The sequence below is a fragment of the Candoia aspera genome, chromosome 6 (assembly GCF_035149785.1).
Source record: "Candoia aspera isolate rCanAsp1 chromosome 6, rCanAsp1.hap2, whole genome shotgun sequence".
NCBI lineage: Eukaryota > Metazoa > Chordata > Lepidosauria > Squamata > Boidae > Candoia > Candoia aspera.
Genome location: NC_086158.1, coordinates 55,740,288 through 55,765,254, shown reverse-complemented (window position 1 = coordinate 55,765,254; position 24,967 = coordinate 55,740,288). Strand labels below are relative to the sequence as shown.

At 41.3% G+C, this 24,967-nt stretch overlaps 1 protein-coding gene across 4 annotated transcripts in view; it reads right to left on the bottom strand.

Moving 5' to 3' along the window:
- Positions 1-495: 495 nt before the first annotated feature.
- PLEKHS1 (pleckstrin homology domain containing S1) overlaps positions 496-24,967 on the bottom strand; it is a 57,410-nt gene continuing 32,938 nt past the window's right edge. For 3 of the 4 annotated variants that reach the window (XM_063307193.1, XM_063307195.1, XM_063307192.1), the window contains 8 exons: positions 23,004-23,114; positions 22,215-22,307; positions 20,329-20,429; positions 10,605-10,802; positions 8,313-8,414; positions 1,945-2,080; positions 916-1,001; positions 496-630 (listed from right to left, as the gene is read on the bottom strand). In XM_063307193.1, coding sequence (XP_063163263.1) covers positions 933-1,001; positions 1,945-2,080; positions 8,313-8,414; positions 10,605-10,802; positions 20,329-20,429; positions 22,215-22,307; positions 23,004-23,114 — 810 coding nt within the window. In that variant the 3' untranslated portion in view covers positions 496-630; positions 916-932. Of the gene's footprint in view, positions 631-911; positions 1,002-1,944; positions 2,081-8,312; positions 8,415-10,604; positions 10,803-20,328; positions 20,430-22,214; positions 22,308-23,003; positions 23,115-24,967 lie in introns of all 4 variants that reach the window. The other variant, XM_063307196.1, reaches the window with a different exon arrangement.

The window sequence follows — 24,967 nt, the reverse complement described above, 5'->3', positions numbered from 1 at the left end:
CCCAGCAATTATATTCTTCATTTAAACTCTGATATGAATTCTGGTATATCCTGTTGTTCATCAGTACTATTTTGACTGCCAATAGTTGTTAGCAGTTCAGTTAATTGTTAAAATATAAGTAGAAATCATAACTACAGATATAAAATACTGATTTCTTTAATGTTCAGTTGCAAAGTTCTTTAATTTTTCACTCATTCTGCAACACATTTTGTTTCACCAGGATTGTCATCTCAGTCACAAAGCCTACTGATTGCAAGGATATCTAAAGACCTGATATATGTAGAAATGTAAGTCTCTCTTGAATTGTCAGAGAGAAAATGAATGGATTAACATGGAAGAACCCCAATTAGAGAAATATGATGAGGGAATCAAAGAAAATGATGTCCTGATATTATACTGTAAAGGGAAATGATTCAACAGTTCTGACACCTGTAACTTTTATTGTCTATAAACAGAAGAAAGAAGGAGAAAAAAAGACAAATGTTTAGAATCAAATAAATGGTGCTTTCGGAAGCCACATATCTGTATCATTAGATACAGAGCAAAACCTTATCTTCCCAAACTTGTTTGTTCTGTGTCTATTTTTCTATTCCATGAAAATCTTCATACAGTTATCTTCTTGTTACTATGCTGTTGGGGGAAATTATATAAGTATTTAACATGGTTGTATTAATTTTTTATTTAATTATTTAAAAATATTGTCACCAAAAGCAACAATCAGAAAAGGAGAATGAATTTTTAGGGATGAGTTGGCAGATGGGGCAAACTGAACAGTTCTTACTGAGCTGATCTTTTCATTGATTTCCTTCTGCAAATAGGAATAACAAGCCAGTGAAACCAGAAGAAATTAAATCTGATTATGCCCTGGTTGATTGCTAAGTGCATAAAAAAGATATAGCCTTGAGATATACTTACACTGTTCTTTTATGCCATTATGGACAGTTGCATCCAGGAGCATGCAAAATTTCTGAATCTGGGAGTCGATTTATTGTCAGTTTTACCTTTGGAAAAAAAAGTAGGGAACACTGCAGTGTTATATCTTACAGTTTATAGATCCTTGTACATTTTCTGTTAGTAAGACAGTAATAATCAATTTTCCAAATCCAAACTACAAATCAGTATCAGTTCCTATAATAAACACTGGAGGTGAGAAATGTATAAAATTCTGATGATTTAGGCTCGCAGCAGCAGTGAATTCTCTTGCCAGACAGTTTTATAAGGTGGGGAATCATTAGCATCTTGATGGAGCCCATGAAAAATCTACTGGCAACGAAGTCCCCAAGTGAATGATTTCAACAAATATTTCTAATGCTAGCACATAAAAGTAGACAGGGAAGAAGCCACTGCCATAACAATGGACTTAGAGGAGGTCATCTGTCAAGAGTGATTTGAAAGCAATGGTAAATTCATCTTACAGCTTGTGGGATGACAGGATCCCATGTTCTCACAATAGAAAGGAATGTTAGCTTGTTCCTTGCCACAATCTGAAACAAATTGTGGGCCAGCCCTGCCTGCTCGAGATTTATTTTTAGTAAAAAAAAGAAAAAAAAAACTATTTCAGTTTGCTGATCCTCCTCACCAGAAGTTAGAATATTCCTGGATATTTCATAAAAACAGTTTTAGTCTTAATATTTTAGCTATTGAAAGGAACTTGTTTGACAAAAAACCTGTAGTCTTTACTATGCTTGCTCAGAAGACACTGTCACTTTATTTCTAAGGCCTCAAGTTTAAAAAGGGATCCCATGGCTAATGAAACCAAGTTGGGGAGGTGAATGGGGAGTGAAGGGTGATACATGATCAGGCATCACCTGGTAGGACATTTCTAATTGCCAATTATATACCAATTTATAAGTGGATAGATGGGACAAAATAGTTAATGATAATTTTATGCAAAAGATTTTTTATTGTTTAGTGCTAAGCTTTATTACAATTGCTATGTCTTACCTCCTTTCTTGTGGATCTACTTATGAACAAAGAAATTTCATCCATGTCTTTGATTTGCAAATCATTCACAGCCACTATACAATCCCCTTGATGAAATATGCATCCTAAATGATATGGGTCTTTCCACTGAGAGATGCTGCAGTAAATTAGAGGAGGGACAAAAACCAGACATATTAGGCTTCTTATCTAACCTGATCTGAAAATGAACAGAGAAGACCATCTTAGACCACAGTTTTAAGGGTGCAATCCCTCACCACTGCCAATTCTGGCTGAAGTTGGTGGGAACTGATCATGTTGCATTTTCATTGCATAGTGCATCTGCCAGTCTGGCATTAAAAATGTTAGAAAACTGGAATGTATCTGACAGCTGTTCATTTAGGACCAGGAAGAGCAATTAAGTAGAAGTAAACTTGTCTCCAAGTGGGGAGTGGAAGGTTATTATTGTATTAAAATATTCCACACCAAGTTATTATACAGTCATATACCAATTTTCTTGTGATCTTAATATTGTGATCTTGCAGCACACTTCTTCAGTAGGATCCAAAAATTTGTTTTGGTCATTAGCAGCAGAAAATGAAGAGAACCTGATGCTCAGTGAATGAACTGGGAGCAGCTTTTGCTATCTTTTTTGTGTTAATAAAAGTAGTTTATCAGCCTGAAAAGAAACTGAAGATTCATTATACAAAGATTCAAAATGACTATGGACTCAGATTTTGATTTCTGTTCTATATTAATTAATTAATTAATTAATTAAAAGGATATGGTCAGACATACATTTCTGAATTACTGAAAGAGTATCAGGTATTAAACCTAATGTTAGCCCTTTGAGGTAGGCCATGTCAGGAAACATGCTCCCCAAGAAAACCTGGAACTCTGCTTGATTAATAAAGGCCATGCTGGCTGGGGGATGCTGGGAGTTGAAGTCCATACATCTTAAAGGTGCTGATATAGGCTATAATAACAGAATCCTGAAGGCCTATAATAACAATCTTGAAGGACAATGTTTTCCCTTTCCTACTTTTTTATACCCAAGAAAGTCAATGCAGGTTCACTTTCAATTTCTTTCTAACACCTTCTTCCTTTCCTGGGCTTAATTCATGCTTTGCTACTACCACAATATCACAACTCTGGATCATGAAGTCTAAATCCATTGTTCCCTGTGGCTTGAATATTCCATCTATCTTTTTTATTATGATCATTCTAAGGCATTATTGCAGCCCTGGAAGTTTAAACTCACACAGGATTATAGAGATGGAAAGAATCCCAGGTATTATCCACTCCATTCACATGCCCTGAGCCAAAGTACTGTCAGCTTAAATAACCTCCTTAAAAATAAATTTATAATATTGGCATTTTACATTCTGAACTTTCTAATGCAGTTTGGTACACTTCTAGTTTTGTCTAGAAGGCCATGTAATTCTCAATATAGTTACCTAATTTAAATAATGTCTTACTGTTATGTGTTATTGATGCAGTTTGACTATTACTCTCCATCTTCTTTCCAGCATTTTTTCAAACTTAAGATAGTTATTTATTTATTTTCAAATTTCTATTACTGTCCATCTTCCCCAAAAAGGGGGACTCTGGGTAGTTTACAGTAAAATCAACAATTAAAACCATAAAAATATGAATTGCCAATTATATACCAATTTATAAGTGGATAGATGGGACAAAATAGTTAATGATAATTTTATGCAAAACAAACCAATAAATAAGAATAAAATAGATACAAAATCCAAGGAGCAAAGATCTTATTCATTGGGGAGGGATCTATGGTGCCAGCCACCCCCAAGAAGAACTGTTGCCTCTCCCACCCCAAGCGAGGCGCCAGAACCAGGTTTTCAAGTTCTTTTGGAAGTCCAAGAGCGAGGGGGCCTGCCTTACCTCCGAGGGCAGAATGTTCCAGAGGGCGGGTGCCACTGCAGAACAGGCCCACCTCCTGGACCCTGCCAAGTGGAATTCCCTTACCAGCGGGGTCCACAGCATGCCCTCTCTGCATGACCGGGTGGGACGGGTCGATGTTATGGGGATGAGACAGTCCCTCAGGTAACCTGGCCCCATGCCTTGTAGGGCTTTAAAGGTCATAACCAACACTTTGAATTGTGTTCAACACCCGGACTCAAACTGGCACCCAGTGGAGCTCGCGCAGCAGTGGTGTCACATGTGCTGATCTTGGGCCACCAATAACTGCCTGTGCGGCTGCATTCTGGACCAGGTGAAGCTTCTGGATACTCTTCAAGGGTAGCCCCATGTAGAGTGCATTGCAATTGTCTATATGGGAGATGACCAGGGCATGAGTGACTGTTCGGAGGGCATCTTGATCCTGGAAAGGGCATATGGTGTGCCACACAGAGTTGTGCAAAGGCCCTTCTGGCCACAACTGCCACCTGCTCTTCAAGCAGGAGTTGTGTGTACAGAAGGACCCCCAAGTTATGCACCAGGTCTGAATGGGGCAGTGTAACCCCATCCAGAACTAAGGATGATAATTTCCTGGATACAGAGGAGCCGTCAACCCACAGCCACTCCATCTTACCAGCCAAGCACATTTCTGAGAGGGCTACTCCCCACTTCTTGTCCCAGCCAGGTCTTGGTAATACATGCCATATCTGCCCCCTCCTCTGTGATCAAATCACATATGAGGGGGCCTTGTTGTTAACTGACATGGCGCTAAGCAGCAGCAGCTGGTGACCGGGCCCTCAAGGATCTGCTGTCCAGGGCCTCGGTCTGAACACGGAGGGCCGGAACACGCCACCGGTAACAAACACTAAGGGCGTCTTCCCCAAAGATGGCCCACCCTCTGGTTCCGGTCATAACATCCCCGGCCCGTCACCACCTCAATAGGGTAACCTGCCCTGCAATCCCCAGAGTTTCCAGGCCCAGGTGACTCCAATCCCGGACCTCTGGAAACCCTGGATTAAAACAAGGGTCCCCTCCCCCCCACACACATCCTCTGACACACAATCACCCTCAAGTGATGACAGGTCCCCCCAGCACACCAGCTCCTGCTCTCGGTGCTGTTTGGGCCTAACCACCACACACACACTCACTGTCCCCCCCCCCCCCAGCCTCTCTCACTGGTCACAGAAGGGCACCCCACCCACTCCTACCCACCTCCTATCTCTCACTTAGGGGTGGATACTCTTACAGAAACAACATATAATCCTGGGCTCCCCCCACGTCTCTCACACCCGAAGGGGAATACCCCATTCATGCTGAGGGGACCCTAAAAATTCTCTGCTGCCTCCAAGTAAATTGTATAACTTCTTTTTCATCTATATAGAGTTGTTGAGAGTTGGGTTGCATGTAAATTTATTTATTATTATTATTATTATTATTATTATTTCCTTTTTGCTCATTTAAAATATGCCCATCAATACTCAGCAGTAGTGGGCCTTTTCTGTCTAAAATTTTTTGAGAAGCCTGTTACTGAAAGGACCTGAGAAAGCAACTTCATGGACTCATGGAGAATGAAATACACCAAAGGAGATCAAAGAGAATCAGATATGTAACTTTGCAATAAAGAGTGCTCAAAGGAAGGAGGAGAGGTTTAGATACTGCTAATCTCCTTTCCACTTTATGTTTTGGACCCTCCCTCCTTTTGCCAGTCCCTGATACTGATAGGCCATGTTGCCTGTCAACACTGCAAAGTGGGTGGGAAAATGGATATCCTCCAATCGCCAAGTCTCCAGTACTGAACATACAATTTCCCATTGGTTTGCAGAGACAATAGCTAAAACATGGGATACCAGAAGCAGGCCATTCTGTTTGTAGCTAAACAAATTTCCTATTTCATCTTCTTATTAATTGAAATAACCTAAAAAAATTATTAGTTAGGTGTGGCATGGCAGTCTGGTGGGTGCACACACTGGCACCCCAGTTGAATGATGACAATTTAAAGCTTTTAAGATCTTGATAGTTTTACCTATGCATTTTCCTCCACAGTCTGTTACTTTTGAAGCAAAGTTAAGCAAGCAATGCAATGTTGTTAAGAGGAAACCTCTTTGTTACTTTATTTGAGGTCTTCATCATTTGGAGGAGAAAGTCTATGGTAGAGAAAGTGTGACCCCTTGTGGTCTACAAAGGCAGTAGACTTCTATATGCTTGCCAGGTTTTCTGTTGTTTTATTTTTTTAGTTTCACCCTGGGTAACTAATGTGGGAATAATGACTAACCCTATACTAGGCCTCAGGCATTTTTTTCTGCCAGTTGAATTCTGCTTTAGTACTGGTGATGGGACACTCAAGAACAGCAATGCAGTTCAGGTGGCCTGGATTGTACAGCTCTGTACTCAAATAGGTTGAATCTGCTAATTTGGTCTCTCCATACCACCCAATATGTTCTCTCTGAGGCAAATATCTCAATTTCCTTATACTAGTACCAATTCAGATGCTAAGAGATATAAAGACAAAAAATAATCCTGCAATTTACTATTATACTGTCTTCCAGATTTAAAGAAAGGCATTTTTGCATCTAAACAGCTGTTCTCGTCATGTTTTTACAAGCTACCTTCTGATCCCTGGGAAGATCTGTGAAATCTATTATAGATTTCTAAGATCCACCAAATGGTAGCTGGGTACATCATGATAACTATGGAACAGAATGTATCTGCACACTTCTTCAGCCCTGACATTTGTTTGCAGCACAAGAATTGAGTTCATAGTGTTATAACTCAAAGCTGTATTCTACTTTCTCTAAAACATCTTAATTTCAATATCTTAATTATCTTTACAACAGCTCCCCGAAAAGGTCTTTATTTCTCAAAGCTAGTTTTTCTATGTCTTTTGGCAGGATTTAGTTTCCAGATGATGGTTATCTTTTTTTTTTTTGGTCTTTTTCTAAACCTATCCCACTTTGTCTCAATGCTTTTTAAAGTAAATTGTAGGATTATTTTTTGTCTTTATATCCCCTAGCATCTGAATTGGTACTAGTATGAGGAAATTGAGATATTTGCCTCAGGGAGAACATACTGGGTGGTATGGAGAGACCAAATTAGCAGATTCAACCTATTCGAGTTGATTCATTAACTTCATCCTGCCATGATCTGCTGGAGATATATATTCATTTCATTTCAATCCTTTTCATTTCAAACTGTTTCTTTGCTTCTTATAAAATTTATATCCATTTTTTCCCTTCTGGAGGCTTAGAATCAATAGCTATGACAGGTATAATAAATAATAATAACAATAATACTAACTTAAAAAGCATGAAATCTGACTTAATATTCTAAAATAAATAAAGATGGCCATAAAGTTAACTTATAAATAGCTGTTCAAATTAAATGGCCAATATCATGACTTTCGGAGGGACGCGGTGGTGCTGCGGGTTAAACCGCTGAGCTGTCGATCGGAAGGTCGGCGGTTTGAAACCACGCGGCGGGGTGAGCTCCCGTTGCTCGTCCCAGCTCCTGCACATCAAGCAGTTCGAAAACATGCAAATGTGAGTAGATTAATTGGTACCGCTTCGGCGGGAAGGTAACGGCGTTCCGTGAGTCATGCTGGCCACATGACCTGGAAGTGTCTATGACAACGCCGGCTCCAAGGCTTAGAAACGGAGATGAGCACCGCCCCCTAGAGTCAGACACGACTGGACTTTACGTCAAGGGAAACCTTTACCTTTACCTTATCATGACTTTAAAAATAATTTTTATAAAGGGTTCTTTTGGCAAAACTGTTTGGAAAAACCTGAAAGAAATAGTTGGTAGGGTTGGAATTGTCTAATCAAATTAATTTAACCCAGTTAATAAGGTTAACTATCTCAGCAGATGGTGAGCACCTGGCTGACCTTTTCTGGACTTGGAAGTTAAATTGTGCTGGACTTTTATGGTAGACGGAGAGGAGACCTCAAAGGAATACCAGGGCTGTTAGACTGAGAAGTTGAAGAAAAAAAAATCTTGGAAGTTGGCAGTCATAATCCACTTCCATAATACTGCCAAGAAAACAACATGGATTTGTCCACGAGTTCACCAAAAGTTGGACTCACCTTGAAAACGACTTTACTACTTTTTAATAGTTAACCAACCACACATTAATTAGTTGGAGCTCTCTCTTCTGAAAGAATATTCAGTGATGAGAAGATGGAATTACTAAAAATAACCCATGCAGTTTTTTTAGTCTGACAGCATGTTAATTATGATAAAGCAATGTATTTAGTTAAACCAACAGGAGTCTTATCAAAGACCCTTCAACATAATCTTTGTTGAGAAACTGTAATTTGAATTTGATTATTCAGTTGACTGAATTAAGAAGACAATTTTAAGAAGGCAATTAATTAACACCTTCCCCACCACAGAACAATTCAGCTGATTGTTTTTTAGAAGTTTACATAATAAATACAGTAAATAATTAATACTATATAAATAAGAGACCTTACCATATACATCCAGAAGCTTTTACAAGTGTCAGGTAGTGAATAAGATTATTCTGGGGAAGGAGAATATCCACCTGCTCCAATTGGTTATCATCTGTGGTTTCACTGAAAGAGAGGATAGTGTTTCATGAAATCCAAAATGAAGGGCTGTTCAGAATATATACCATAGCTAGCTATTGCTATTCATACTAATTCTTAAGATAGAAAATAGATAAGCAAGGGCAAGCTATACAGCTTTGTAGACTGGGGTGGGAAACGTGCACCCAGCCAAATGTTATTCATTACTAATTATGCTGCCTGGAGTTGCAGGAAGAGATCTGAATCATCTTTTAATTTTGCGTGTAGTTGGATTCCTTTTCCCCGTATAATTATATTTTTTATTTAAGATTCTGTCTTTTTAAATTTCAAACAGTATTAACCTTTCTTTATCCTATGGCCCAGGGCAGGAGTAAAGGATGCTGTGCAAACCAAATGCAGATATGCAATTGCATGTCACTACAACAAAGAAAAAGGCATCCAAGAATGGTAGTACTAGAATGAATAGATCTCTTGAGTCTAGTGGCATCATTGCTAGAATCTTGGTGCGATGAGTCATAAGTAAGAGATGAAGAGCTAATGCAAATTTTAAGAGTAGTAAAGCACTACAAACTGTGGTTGACTTTTATCTGCTTAAATTCAGGTGAGACTGAAGTCATGTTTGAAAGCCAGAATATGTTTATCAGTTGGTTCATAACCTGATTTTCTTGCCTTCTCTATCAACCTTTTGGTTACCTTTTGCTTAGGCCAAGAGGAAAACCGTTAATTCAAATGGCCAATCCCTCAGGCCAATCCTCATATAGATTGGACTTCAGCCCAGCAGTATGACTCCAAGTGGGCTGTGGCCTGATGTGGTCCTTCACTGAATTGGACTTTCAGTTACAAACCCATGGATATTCAAGAACTTTACAGGAGCTGAACATACCCCTCCATTATGTTGTCTTCCCAGACTTCGGAAGCACAGGTTTCCTGGGTTCTTGAAGTAGTCCTTCCTGAGTTGGGATTCATAGCCTGGAAGAGCCAGCTGGCTTCATCAATCAGCTGGGTCCAGAATCAAAGGAATACAAATGCCCTGTCCTTGAACTGGTTTGACTCCACAGCACCAGAAGAACTGGGGGTTCAAAACTCTGAGCAAACTCCCAAACAGCACCAGTAAGCAGCTATTGAGAGGGATTTCCTATTTTCCTTCTCCTCCAACAAAATCCACCTAAAACTGACCTCTGAGGACCAGAATTGTGTGCACTAGTCATCCAGCACTGCAAAATAAAGGTGATTATTTTTTCCTCTTGCTGCTTCTTTCTATCTTCATTCCAGAAACCCTCATTCTTCCTGTTTCTTCCCAAGAACTTAAACTACTCTTGATTTTATTCCCTATTCCCATAACTGTGCAAAAGGTGCCCCCATTTAACATGTGTGTGCATGTGTGTGTGTGTGTGTGTGAATGTTGTATCTTGTGCCAATTTTAAAATTATTGCTTGTTTGGCTGTAGCAAGGGTCTACTTGTCTCTTTCTGATTTTTCCATCTATAGCTGAACTCTGAGCAAAGTGCACTGCTTCTTGACAACCCCTCTTCCTGCCATTCTTTGATCTTCTTTGCTGTTCTCTCGTACAATTGAATTTGCTAAATTTCCCAAGAATATGAACTGCTTCTTACTTAATACCCTTGTATGTCATTAGCCTCAAATATTCTTTATGCTAAATTCCCCATAGACTGTTAACTGCTTATTGTTTGATTGATTTGTAGCCTCAGATATTAGCCTCAAATATAATTTAATAAACTGTATTGATTGGTTATCAATTATTGCTTCATTTTTGGATTTTCAGAGCACATAACCCTGTTACTAGGTTATTAGTGTTCAAGGTCCTGACATAACTGATGCTGCAGAAAGTTTCTGTTTGGAACAAATTTGTGGAAAAGGTGGTTTCCTAACAAAATCAAACTAATTTAGAAGGAAGCATTGGGGCATTTTATTTTTCCTCCATCTCTGCATAATATGCAAATAAAGGAACACATATGTACTGTAATATATAATTCAGTGAATTCAGTGGATCAGATGATGGAGAGATAAAGTTAAATATTATTTCCTGGTTCACATTAGGCTAACTTCAAAGTTTTGTTTATTAACTACCAGAGTGATCTTTATCTATTTAGAGTTGGAACAGTTAGACTAGCTTCTACTGTATTAATTCCAAGTTAAATAAAAAAAATCCTTTTAGACCTCAAGATTTTAATGATAATGAGGGAGATGATATTCTTACCTGAGAATTATGGACAACTGAACCACTGATAAAAAGAACAGTTTGGGTGTTTTTTCCTCTTTGAATATTCTTGGTAATGTCTTTGGTTTGTGTTGATACTCCTCTGCCACTTGTACATCCACCCGATTTTGGGGAAGGGCCATCAATTCATTATTTGTATCTATTGGCTTAATTTTCTCTTCCACCGCTTCTGGAACCCTGAGGGTTAGGGTTAGGGTTAGGGTTAGATTATATCACCCTTAAAAAGACATTCATCAACCAGGTTCCCAAAAATCTTACCTCTGGACCAAGAACTGAACCTGCAAAATCAACAAACATAGCAGGGTTTTTTACTTCAGTCAGTTCAAGGACAACACTTGAATGGGACCAGATCATGCAAAGTTCAGAACAAATATAGGATAATTCAGGTAACATTTAGATGAAAAGAAAAAAAAAAAGAATGTGATAGTTTACTCACTGACCACATGGGCATGAGTCTTGAACTTCTAAAGTCAGTCTTTTCACATGTGTTGAAACTACATTAAATGAGTACACTTTGCATTTTGAAGACCCTGAAGTGTTTAGAAATAAACTTACTTATGTTGTATTGTTCTGCTTCCTCTTTTGGTTCTTTTTTTTTCCAAAATAGAATTAATTCTTCCTGAATGTTTCTTTTTCTTGGACCTTCACATTTCTAGAGATCCAGCTTTTTATCTGCTTCTTTCTCTGGCTCAAATAGTTATGGGAAACACCATGTTTTGAGCAGTCATAGTGGCATTTTTGTGTGTGTGTGTTTATGTGCCTTCAAATGAGTGTTGACTCCTGGTGACTGGACAGGCTCCTGCAATTTTCTTGGCAACATTTTTGGAAGTGGTTTGCCATTGCCTCATTCCTAGGACTGAGAGAGAATGACTAACCCAAGGTCACCCAGCTGGCTTTGTGCCTAAAGCAGGACTAGAGTTCATGATCTCCTGGTTTCTAGGCTGATACCTTAACCAGTACACCAAACTGGCTCTCAGTGGCATACTAAGAGCTCACTGAAGTGATTTCTGAATATGCTGCTTGCTAAGGCTGGTGGAAAACTGAAAATCACCTCAAATTGATTGAAAACATGGAACAAATAGATATTGATGATGGATTAGATCTTCCACAATCTTGCCATGCTGGCTGGGAACTCTTGGAAATGTACTCCCAGTACCTCTGAAGGGCCTCAGAATGGAGAACCCTTGTTTAGGCTGTAGCAAATTAGAGAAAACTATAAAATATGGAATTTCCAAAAAGTGTATAAACTGGTTGTAGCAAAACCAGCAAAGCAAAACAATGGACTGTCCTCTGCCAGGTTACTTCAAATAATGTTATTAATAATCTTTGAATGTCATGTTAAGCCATAATTCAATGAGATAAGAGTGACTACCACAAACATCAAGGTCATGTACTTTGCTTCTTGTTTGGGCATAAGGAGAAACTTAGAACTTTTTATTAGCAGTTTTTGCTTAAGCACATCTTGTGTCATCCTCACCAACAAAATGTAGTCAGTGTTAAATACAGATTTAAAACAAGTTGACTTGAAATCCACTGGTAGCATCAGAAGAGAAAGTAAGAAGCATACTAGCCTGCAGCTGTTTTGGTCATGCGAAATTCTGATTTGATTGGTGTGATGTTTGGATTTGGCCACTGTTATTTACAATTGGCTCATGTGCAAGTATAGCAGAAGAAAAAGAAGTGTGTAACCAGTGCAGAAACAAAATAGAATTATATTTTTGTTTAGAATCTTACTGACTATGAGTTAAATATGTGGTCAATATGCAACTACAGTTATTGGTAATAATTACCTGTGCTAGTATTAATATCTGTGAAGCCAGTTTAGTGGCCTGCTAGAACCACTAAAATGGAGCAGAGCTTACAACACAGCTGAGAAGCTGGCACAGAAAAAGAAAATTATCTTAGATAGCTTCAATGAGCATGCCAGAGAAACACAGGTTACTGATCTTACACATTCAGCCCTCCCAAGCATAAAGAATCACATGCTTAGGTTAAGAAGTAAAAAGAAATCTTACTGACTTTATTGTTGCTTGTTCTGTTACATCCATCTTGGTGGAAAAGATGAAGTTCCTTTGTTCTTCTTTTCCTTCTAAATACTTAGTTTTGCCCTAAACTCTCTGCCAAGTGCTGCATGAAAGAAAGGGGAATTCCAGGCCCACCACATGGTGCCTGTAATGATTGCCTATCCTAAAACACCATCAGACTCATGAACAAGTTCATAAAGATATCTGATTTATTAAAGAATAGTATGCAGGATCACAAAGAAAGCTGAGAATGGAAAAAGCGTGTCAAATGCAAACTAAAAAACCCTTGGTACAAACGAGATCCCTCCCCTCGTAGAATCTTCTCAGGCTCACAATCCCAGGTGCTCCTAATGGCTCCTGATGGTCTGTGGGAAAAGTCCTTGAGCAGAACACATAACCCAAACACATTCCATAGATACAGAGCTTGGCACAATGTTTCACAGCAGCTCCCTCCCACCAGAAACACGCGTCAGCACCATGGCATGTGAAACGTTATGATGTACAGTGCACATTGAAACAGTGAACGTGACATACCGCCCCTCCCCCCAAAAGAAAGAAAACTCTAAGCAGCAGGCTTCAAAGGGTAAGCCAAGTGGAAATGGTTAACTAAATCAGGAGCATTAACGTGGCGAGCAGGCACCCATTCAGGATGAGGAAAGTGTTTCCAGCAGATCAGGTACTGGAGGGTGCCTCAAAGCTTGCAAGAATCAACGACCTCCTTGACTTCAAAGTGTTGTTGCCCATCAATCATGATCAGAGCAGGAGGAGGAGGTTGGGGATGCCAGTGGGAAGAGTGGTGGACAGGCTTGAGCAGGCTGCAATGGAAAACAGGGTGCAAGCGTTTCAAATTGTGAGGCAAGTCCAGCTTAACAGTAACTGGATTGACAATACCAATAATAGGGAAAGGACCAATGAATTTGGGAGCAAGCTTTTTTGAGGGCTGTGGGGACTTTATGAATTTGGTAGAAAGATAAACCTGATCCCCAATTTTGAAATTGTGTTGCACAGAACGGCGTTTGTTGGCTTGGAATTTGTAAGCAGACTGGGCATCAGCCAAAGCCTGCTGAATCACCGGCCAGGAATCAGCCAGCTGAACAGCCCAGTCAGAGGCAGAACAGGACTGGGGAGGGGTTTGTGGCAGTTCAGGGATGGGAACAAAGTCATGACCAGAAACCACACGAAAAGGGGTATGCCCAGTGCTCTGATGGACAGCATTGTTGTAAGCCACCTCAGCAAAGGGCAACAAGTCAACCCAGTTGTCCTGATGGTAATTTATGTATGCCCTTAGGAATTGTTCAAGGGTAGAGTTCAAAACCTCCGTAGATCCATCAGTCTCAGGATGCGATGATGTGGACAACGCCTGTTTGGTGCCAATCAATTTTAAAAATGATTTCCAAAACTTGGAAGTGAACTGTGTCCCGCGGTCGCTGACCAAACGGGAGAGGCTACTGTGGAGATGGTAGATGTGGATGAGAAAGAGGTGGGCCAATTGCGGGGCTGACGGGATGGATGCACATGGAATGAAATGGGCTTGTTTGGAGAAAAAATCTTTTACAACCCAAATTACAGTTTTCTTCTGACTGGGAGGCAGGTCCACAATAAAATCCATAGAAATCTCCTCCCAGGGACAGGATGGGCTGGCCACTGGCTGCAGAAGCCCCTGTGGTTTACCCCCTTTCCGCTTTGACATGGCACAAACAGGACAGGAAGCAACATAGCCTTCACATCACGCCTTAAGGTTGGCCACCAAAATTGACGGCAAACCAAATGCAAGGTTTTGACAAAAGCAAAGTATCCAGCAAGTTTGTCATCATGGGAACGCTGCAAAACATCAGCCCTCAAAGTTTCAGGCACATAAAGGTGGTGTTACACCCATGCCAGACCGTTTTCAAAAGAAACATTGTCTCTATTAGCTAGCAACCAAGTGCCAGATTTCAGTGCCTGAAGAAAGTCCTTTTGTAATTGACAAGGAACTTGCATTTTCCGCTTCCCAGACGGAGCTGGGGGCGCGGTTGCCTGCGCATGGGTCTGGCTCTGGGTGACTGCAACCAAGCCCAGTTGTGGTTCAGTGAAAACAGTCCCAACTATATCTGCCACATTGTCAGAGCCCTGAGGCAAACATGACAAAGCATCGGCCAGAAAGTTTTTCTTTCCTGGAATAAATTTTAACTGGAAGTTAAAGCGACTGAAAACTTGAGCCCAGCGAATTTGTTTAGGGCTGAGATGCCGGGGGGTGCGGAGGGCTTCCAAATTCCTGTGATCGGTCCAAACCTCAAAAGGCCATTTAGCACCTTCCAGGAGGTGACGCCATGCTTCTAAAGCAGCTTTTACAGCAAAAGCCTCTTTTTCCCAAACATGCCACCATCGCTCAGTTTCAGAAAATTTTCTGGACAGATAAGCGCAGGGTTTTAAGTGATTTTCAGAATCTTTCTGTAACAATTTAGCCCCAGTTGAGAAGTCAGAAGCATCAACTTGGACCATAAAGGGGCGGTCAGGATCGGGGTGCTGTAAAATAGGCTCAGCAGTGAAAAGGGTTTTTAACTTTTTGAATGCTGCCTGGCATTCAGGTATCCAATTCAGCACTGCCCCAGGATTTTTCACCTTGTGTGTCTCTCCCAAACCCTTGGTACATAGTAAATCAGTAAGGGGCAAAGCAATCTCAGCAAATCCCTGGATAAACTGCTGATAGTAATTACTGAACCTTAAGAAACTTTGTAATTGCCTCCGGGTGTGGGGGCGTTCCCAACTTAAAATCGCCTGAATTTTTTCAGGGTCCATCTCAATGCCTTTGTCAGATACCCTATAGCCTAGATAGTCAAGTTGGGTTTTGTGAAATTCATAGAGTTTGGCATCTCTAAGCTTGCTTAACACCTGTTTGAGGAGGCATTGGTGTTCCTCCTTGGTTTCAGTGTAAATGAGAACATCGTCTAAATAAACCAGGACCCCTTTAAACAAATGATCATGTAACACTTCATTAATCAATTGCATGAAGACCCCGGGCGCCCCTGCTAACCCAAAAGGGAGGACTTTGTACTGAAATGAACCCAATGGGCAATTAAAAGCAGTTTCCCATTCATCTCCAGCTCATATGCGGATGCGAAAACAGGCTTCACGAAGGTCGAGCTTGGAAAAAATCTTGCCCTTGGACAAATGGGCTAACATGTCTTTCATTAGTGGCAGAGGATATTTGTTGCAGATTGAGACAGAATTTAACCCCCGATAGTCCGTACAAAGTCTAAGCATGCCATCCTTCTTTTCCTGGAAAAGCACAGGGGCCCCAACTGGGGAATTTGCACATTCAGTAAACCCCCTTGACAGATTTTTGTCAATAAAGTCCCGCAATGCCTCAAGCTCTTTCTGAGTCATTGGATAAATTTTTGGCTTGGGCAATTGACTGTTGGGAATCAACTCTATTGCACAGTCAGTTTTTCGATCGTAGCTGATCTGCTTCCATTTCCCCAAAGACATCTGCAAAGTCTTGGTATCGATCTGGCAAGCCTTCTAAATGTGCCAAACTAAGGCGCGTCGTGGCAATTGCAGCCCTTCCAACCCCCGCACGTGAAGCTCTCTCTGCTGTAGGGGCTTGGTAAAACCCATCCTTAAAAGTCAGAGTTCTGTGTGCCCAGTTTATATATGGGCTTTGATAGGTCAACCAGGGAATCCCCAGAATTACCAAGGGATTGCCAACAGATGCCACTACAAATTTTAAAGACTCACGGTGGCTGCCCATTTGCATCGCGACAGTTCCAGTGAAATGGGTTGCTCCCCCCCCCCCGCCGTTGAACCGTCCAACTGTGTGAAGATCAAAGGCTGCTGGAGGGGGAAGCTAGGCAGGTCCAAAGCAGCAACCAGATCGGGGTGAATCATACACCTGGAACACCCAGAGTCAACTAAAGCCCAGACTTCCGTAGTCTTAGTGCGGGAGCCCAATTTCACTTTTACTGCTAGAGTTGGACAGTCAGCACTCACCATAGCATCTTCGTGCCCATCCTCCTCCACCTGCCTGCAGGCGCTTTTCAAGGCAGGTGGCTGGTGTTTCCTGCTGGTTCCTTAGAGTCATCTTTAACCTCTCCCGAGAAGTAGGGTACTTCTTCAGCATCGGCCGCCCCCTTGGCTGCCGTCATCCGCCGCGATGAGGGCAGCGATTTGGCCGGCAGTTTGCCCGCTCGGTCTCCAGCCTTGGCTTTTGGGCAATCAGCTGCTTGGTCTCCTTCCTTTCCACATCGGAGACACTGACCCTTTGCACAGCGCCGATCTCTCTCCGCTTCCCAGGCTCTGTAGCCTGGCCGGGCAGCAGTTGTGGCACTTCGGGGTCCCCTCATGGTGGCTGGTGGCTTTTCAGGTCGTTTGGTTTGCATGCTCAGCCTTGCCGGCCAGACAGATCCATTCATACAATGTCTCTGGGTCGTCTCTACACAACACCCACTGCAGGACGTCCCTGTTGAGTCCCTCTTTAAATCATTCTATTAAGGTAGACTGGGACCAGTCAGTAATTTTCCCAGCTAAAGCCTTAAACTCCAGGGCATAATCAGCTACAGACAGCTGGCCCTGGCTAAGATCCTTCAGTGCCCTTTTAGCCCTTGCTTTGGCTAACAGATCTTCAAAATGCAGCTTTAATGCCCACATAAATTCCTCGAAATCCTCAAGCTCAGGGGAGCTAGCCTCACTTAATTGAACATACCAATCAGCCGCTCGTCCCTTCAGCTTGGTGGCAATGGCAGTTATTTTAGTCTCTTCGGCGGAAGCAGGGTCCAAACTGTTTCATATAACTTTTAGCATTAGTGAGGAAGAAAGACAACTTAGTTGGATCCCCGTCAAACTTGACAGAAAAGTCTTTCACCCCTGCTCCTGTTGGAGCTGAATTAGTGCCTGCTTGAGTGGTTGGGCCCCAGGTTACAGTAGTTCTCCTGTCTCAGTGTGGGGGACACTGATGGACAGGCTCTGCAGGGTGGAGATTCATCCTGGCTTTGTCTCCGACCCCGGTCCGCCGGTGGTCCGGGTGAGGGGATGGAGGATGACTGCTTGGAGCTGGAATCTCCTTCGTGCCTCGGCTGCCCCCCCCCCCCATGACAGAGACAGGGCTTTTAGCATGTACTCCATCAATTCTAATTTGGCCTCTACCACTCTTAGCCTTTCAGGGGTTTGAGATTCCTCCCTCCCTCCCTCCCTTGCGCATTAGGCTGACTCCCTTCTGATACCGTGGTACATTCTACGTTTGGGGCCAGTGGGAACCGATACGTCCAGGATGCGTGGGACATCTCTGGCTGGGGTTCTCCCATTTCATTCCAGGTGATCAACTCTGCGGGCGATTCACTAGGTGCTGGTTGCTTTGGTGCTCTCCCATCTTTGGATCCCTCTCCCTCCGGGCTGGAACTTGAATGCTGCCGTGAAGCTGAAGGTTCTGGGGTGAGGCTCCATTCTTCGCTCCTGACCGTTGACTCAGGCATCAAGCTAGTCAGCTTCTCGAGTCTCCCGGTCGTGGCTTTGGTTTTGGCCAGCGTTAACTGTTTTCCCTCACAAGAAACTAATCTTGGCAGGAGCTAACGGTACAACTTTGGTGATTCTCAGCTTTATGTAATGATTGCCTATCCTAAAACACCATCAGACTCATGAACAGGTTCATAAAAATATCTGATTTATTAAAGAATAGTATGCAGGATCACAAAGAAAGCTGAGAATGGAAAAAGTGTGCCAAATGCAAACTAAAAAACCCTCGGTACAAACGAGATCCCTCCCCCCATAGAATCTTCTCAGGCTCACAATCCCAGGTGCTCCTAATGGCTCCTGATGGTCCGTGGGAAAAGTCCTTGAGCAGAACACATAACCCAAACACATTCCATAGATACAGAGCTTGGCACAATGTTTTACAGCAGCTCCCTCCCACCAGAAACGCGCGTCAGCATCATGGCATGTGAAACGTTATGATGTACAGTGCACATTGAAACACTGAACATGACAGTGCCCAGAATGGAGGAGAGCAGCACACATCTGTGTGCTTGCTTCTGGTGGAAAAGAAGGAAGAGGGAAAAAAAGTTGGAGTGGCAACAAACAACTTCCTCAGAATTGCACTTTGAGACAACTCAACTTACATGTTAATTCACATGCAAATGAGGCATGCTGGATTTGCCAGGACTTCCAACAATCTGAAGTTGGATTTTACTTTCAGTACTGATCTCCAATCTTAGCTGAATCCGAATCCAGGAGATATAGTTAATCAGTTGCTTACATGATGAAATTCCCTTTGAAATGCAAGTGGAGATCAGCAAGACAGAATGTGCATCTTCTGATGCAATAAAGATTAACTTAAAATAGAAAGAACAGACAAAAGGAACCTCTAGCACAGAAGCCTAAGCTGGACCCTGGAGTTTCTCCATAAAACCCTAAACTCCTTCTCCCTCCACTAAATCCCTGACCTGTCTCTCCAGCCCTCATTTTTTATTTATTTATATTTCAAATTTCCATCACCGCCCATCTCCCCCAAAAGGGGATTCTGGGCGGTTTAAAATCAAAGTTAAAACACATAAATTACAATATAAATACTGTATAAAATAAATATACAGTAGAAAATATAAGGAGGGACGCGGTGGCGCTGCGGGTTAAACCGCTGAGCTGTTGATCGGAAGGTCGGCGGTTCGAAACCACGCGGCGGGGTGAGCTCCCGTTGTTAATCCCAGCTCCTGCTCACCTAGCAGTTCGAAAACATGCAAATGTGAGTAGATCAAGAGGTACTGCTTCGACGGGAAGGTAACGGCATTCCGTGTCGTCATGCTGGCCACATGACCCGGAAGTGTCCTATGGACAACGCCGGCTCCAAGGCTTAGAAACGGAGATGAGCACCGCCCCCTAGAGTCGGACTCGACTGGACTTTACGTCAAGGGAAACCTTTACCTTTACCTTTAGAAAATATAAAATCCAGCAGCGAAGATCTTGTTGGTGGGGAGAGATCTATAATAGCCACCGCCAAGATGGACTGGTGCCCCTCCCACCCTAAGCGAGGTGGCAGAGCCAGGTTTTTAGGTTCTTCCAGAAGTCTGGGAGCGAATGGGTCTGTCTCAGCTCCAGGGGCAGACTGTTACAAAGGACGGGTGCCACTGCAGAGAAGTGCCACCTCCTGGACCCTGCCAAGTGGAATTCCTTTATCGGTGGGGTTTGTAGCATGCCCTCTCTGCATGACCGGGTGGGGTGGGTCGATGTTATGGGGATAAGGCAGTCCTTTTCAGAATTCCCATTCTTTCCCCCGCCTTCTTATTGGCAATGACCAATAGCTGATTGGGAGTGCTGAAAGCAAATCCTTCAAAGCATTTATGAGCACTGAGAGGGACTTATTTCTCTCCAAGGGGAAACCCAGAAGCAAGTGATTCACACCATTTTTGAGGGGGAGCAGGGAGAAAAGATTGTATTTGTCCATACAGGTGACAGCAGGAACCAAACATTTCCAGCAGAACTACTGGATATGGACTGCAAAACAAAGGATTGGATTTTTCTGCCATCTATTGTCATCCTGTTTTTGAAGCTCAGCTCTGGTGGTCATACCTCCAACATTCATAATCAGAACAACTTTTAAAGTATTGAGTTTATTGTCTTTGCTACTCACATGAAAATAAAGTTGCAAAAGAAATACATAAATATTTGTTCCAGGTTAATGTACGAGTGAAACATCCTATTGCTAGTATACTTACAAATCTTTCATGGACATGTATTCTTTATTGCTACTGAGGTTTTCATTGTCTGAGGCACTAGATTCTCCCAGAGTGTTGAATCCATCAATCACCTCATCCAGCTTTGAAAATAAATTATATACAATTAATAAAAGTGTATATTATATACTATTTATATACCAACACCATCAAATTGTTATCTAGCAGTTTCTAGCTTTTGATTCCACCATTGTGTGAATATACACTCTGTCTGGCTAAAGCTAGTATCTCAGTGAAGCAAAATAAAATAATCATTGCTTAGTAGTCAATTTAGTTTCTATAAAAATCTCAGTAACTGGAACTGCTGAAAATCTCAGAATATGGGTCAAATTGATCTGGACAAAAAAGAAATGGCAAAAGGGGAAATAAGGCCATTTCATCTGTCCTGCTCAAATCAAGCTCCTTTCTCAAGAGGTCCCTAGCAAATCAGCATTATATATTTCACAGATGCTCTCTATGAAGTTTGCCCTTCATGTGAGGAAAACAGTGACAAAGAAGAACAGAGCTATTTGTTCTCATTCCTGGCTTCCTTCCTTCCTGGTAATGCTTAAACGATCTGGAAAAATGATAAACATGCTAAACCTAAACAGATGCAAGGTGAATCAATGTACTAAAATGAGATCCACTGTGGGGTAAGAATATGCACTTGAGATGGTAAAGGAGACTGAAACGTCTGTGTGTGTGTGTGTGTGTCTATGTGTGTGTGTGTGTGTGTGTGAGAGAGAGAGAGAGACCCTGTTTGTTCTCTTAGATCTTAGCTGCATTCAGTGCAATTAATCAAGACATTCTTTTGGACTCCCTATAAGTGTTGGGGTTCTGAAGCATTGTTTTACCACGGTTTCAAATCTTCTTGAGTGGATTCCAATTGGTGACAATAAGGGAAGAGAATCTGAGGCTTTGGGCATTATAATATAGGATGACACAGGCCTCAGCACTCTCTCCCCATCCTTTTCAACATCTCCTTGAAACCACTGGGAGAAATCATCTCAAGTGTTATTTTGGAGTGAGGTATCATTAGTATGCTGATAACATCCACCTATATACAGTATCTCTACCCCAGAAGCAGAAGATGAAATGGACTTGTAGGCTGTAAAGGACAGGATGAGATAGAACAGATTCAGACTGAATTCCATAAATATGGAACTAGGTCCTTTGGATCAAGGAAATTCCACCTTTAGTTCTGGACGGGATGTTATCAATGGTGTGCTGGAGTCAGCTCACATTGGCTTGCAAGAGCTGATTGTTAAATTTCCTGGAATTTAGTGAGCCAGCTAAGAGCAGAGCTGAGCCACTAGGCCTAGCATGCCAATAAGCAATGTTCTGTGGCTAGCGGTGCAGATCCAGTTCTTAAACATTCACCAGCACACACTGGATGTTACTCTCCTGAAGAACTTGATGTACAATTTGGGCTTCTCCTGGGCTACTGGATCCTGCTAGAGCTGGAAGTGTCTTTGGCCAGCTCAGGCTAGTCTACTACGGTCTAATATTAATACTAATATTAGGGGCAGGACCTGATGGAAGATCTTTTTAATCACCATCTTCTTGCTTTGGAACAGCTTACCTCCTGAGGCCAGAACTGCCCCTTCCTTAATGCTGTTCAGGACAGCAATAAAAACATCTGATGGATAGCAGCTTAGAGGTTTGATGTTTCTATGTTGATTATATTTCTGTGGTGATTTCAGATGTTTATTGCTTATAATTATAACCCTCCTAAATTGGTTAAGCAGAGTTGTATAAATATTTGAATGTGTAACTAAATAAAATGTTAAAAATGTTTGTTTATTTATCTATTTATGCAAACATCTGTATTGTGCTTACTCCATGGCTAATCTAATTGATAAAATAGGAGGTCATGCCATTCTGCTTACCTGAGCTAAAAGACTTCTTGGAGAAGCATAATATTCCTCTTCTTTGTCTTTTTCTTCTAAATGTTCTTCAACAGGAATATTTGTCAGTTTTCTCTAAAACAACAGATTAATTATTATTTACTCTATAATATAACTTGAGAAAGGTAAAAATAAATGAAGATATAAAAGATCAGCACAAAACAGTGAGGTACTTGCTTGCTTCCTTATTAGAAAATCAGAAATTAAATTCTGAAAATGGACATCACCAATTAAGATACGTTATATAGGAAAACAAAGCCAAATCAGTCTCCCTCTCCCCCAGTTGGTATATATGTATCTATTAAGTACAATTATAAGAGCTACTGATATATTTGAAAAAGGCAGTACATGGTAAAATGCTGAGATAACTGCTTCACATTATCAAGCTAATGCAGATAGATCCTATACACATTTATATGTATAGATATTCTGGCCAATAAGGTAAGACATCTACATACTGTATCATCTTACTAGGCGTCCATTCATTAATACTAACTCCTTCGTCAAACGTGCAGCATATATGGACCCTCACAAGAGTAAAAAAGTAACAATATCTAAAAGAAAGAAAGTAACAATATCTAAAAGAAAGAAAGAAAGAAAGAAAAAGAGGGAGGGAGGGAGGGAGGGAGGGAGGGAAGGAAGGAAGGAAGGAAGGAAGGAAGGAAGGAAGGGCAATTATTCCCATTATTGGGAGTAAGAATTAAATATTATTAGCAAATATTTCAGATAATCCTGACAGAGAACATATCCTGACTCAGTTTCTGAACTCACCAGGCGTCGTAGGAGTTTTCTTGGTGATTCATAAATAGGAAGTTCTTCATGGGTTTCTTGAGGACTAGGGTCTGAACTTGGCCTTTTTTTGTAAACTGATGCTGCTACATCCTACAGCCCAAAAGAAAATAACTAGTCACTGAATGGCTTTATTTCAAGTTGATTAATTAAAAGTGAGAGCTGAAAATCTGTGATTGAGTTTCTGATGAGAATTAATATAAACAGATACTTTAGCTTTAAATTTATTTTAATATGTTACAAATGTTGAAGAAGAGAAGAAGTGTTCTTCTTACAAATGTTGAAGAAGAGAGATTTTTAAAAAATCTATACTTAATCACTGAAGGGATATTTGTCAATGGCACAGCTAGGCTATGTAGTTCAATACCGAGTGTCCTGTGGAAGAAGAGTTAGCACCTTTTCTGAAAACAAGAACTCAAAGGAAATCTGAAGGGTTATAGGGCTCAGGATGCTACCCAGTTGATGACTTTGGCCCATCTCAGATGTTTGCTTGACAGAAATAAGAATTGTTGAAGGGAAAGAGAAGAAATATGCAGGCCTTGCTTTATTCTCATGCCACCTCAAGCAATGAATAGAAGGGGGAGGGCCAAACCCACAGGAGTAATCTGTTAAGAGTCACAGGTTATTGTGGATGGGACTGAAGGAAGCTGTAGGTATAACTAGAATTAAAAATAAAGAGAATTATTTTTTTTCTTTATTAATGGCAGCCCTTTTTTTCTCTTGTCTTTTCTCTGTCTCTGTTCATCCCCATAAAGCAGACTACCACAAAAGGGAAATAATTTAACTGCTCACATGCAAAGGATTTTTGAAAACTGGCTGAGGACATTAGATAAGGAACTACATGTGGTCCACCCCAGACAGAACATCTCTGTCAAAGAAGCCAGATGCTTCCATATTGTATTCAGAAGAATATGGAGATTACCTTGAAAGGAAACAGGTGTCAACTGTTAATAAAACATGAGCTTAACCTGGGAAAGCATAAGAATCTCAAATTTGTCTTGCTATGACTCTCTTTGATGTAAGAGAGAGGGAAGGTGAAACACTGTCAGGCTTTCAAGGTTCTTTATTATAGCCTATATGAATACAGTTGAATTCTAATATTTCTTGTGGTATTTGCTTCCTGACCTGGCCTATCTTGAACAACTGACATACTCTTAGTAGGAATGAACTTTTAGTAAGAATGGGGATGTTTTATGTAGGGAGATGCTAACTGCAAACAGTAAGTTCCCTATTATATGTATTCTGGTCATTGTGTAATAAAGATGGTGGAGGTCAGTAAAATGAGTACCCAGCTTGCTGGGGAAGGTGACGACTGGGGAAGGCAATGGCACCCCGATATAGACTTTCAAGAAAACCTTGTGAAAACAGCGTTCTCCCAAAGGGTCAGACATGATGCTTGCACAGGGGACCTTTCACCTTTCACAATGTCTGGGTCAAGTTTTCCACTTCATATGATTCTTAGTTAGAAACACTTGCCTAAAAAACAATTGCCCTGGGTTAAATGTGGACATCAGATCTCCTTTATGCAGCCCACAGAGCTGGCCATGATGGTTAAAAACAGATGGCATCCATTTCCCAGAATTTTAAATACAACCTTCCCAGAATTTTAAATACAGTCCTTGGCTATCAGAAGGATACCCAGCCCTGCTTTTTAAATTAAATACATGTTTCATTAATTCCTTCTTTGTTTTCTACTTTAAAGTAAGTATTTGGAGAGCCACAGTGAACTGGGGACACCACCTGTGGAAAAAGATAAATTTCTTCCTAATCATTTCTGAAACCTCACTTCCAGAAGGAGGAGGTGGTGGAGGAAAGAACATTTTTATGTATCACTGTGCCTAATAGGGGAGAGGACTTTTTCAGTGGTGGTGTCCTTACGCATGGAACGTACTCTGCATAGGTCAGAGACATGCAACTTCTTTCAAGAGAAGAACTGCACAGAATTC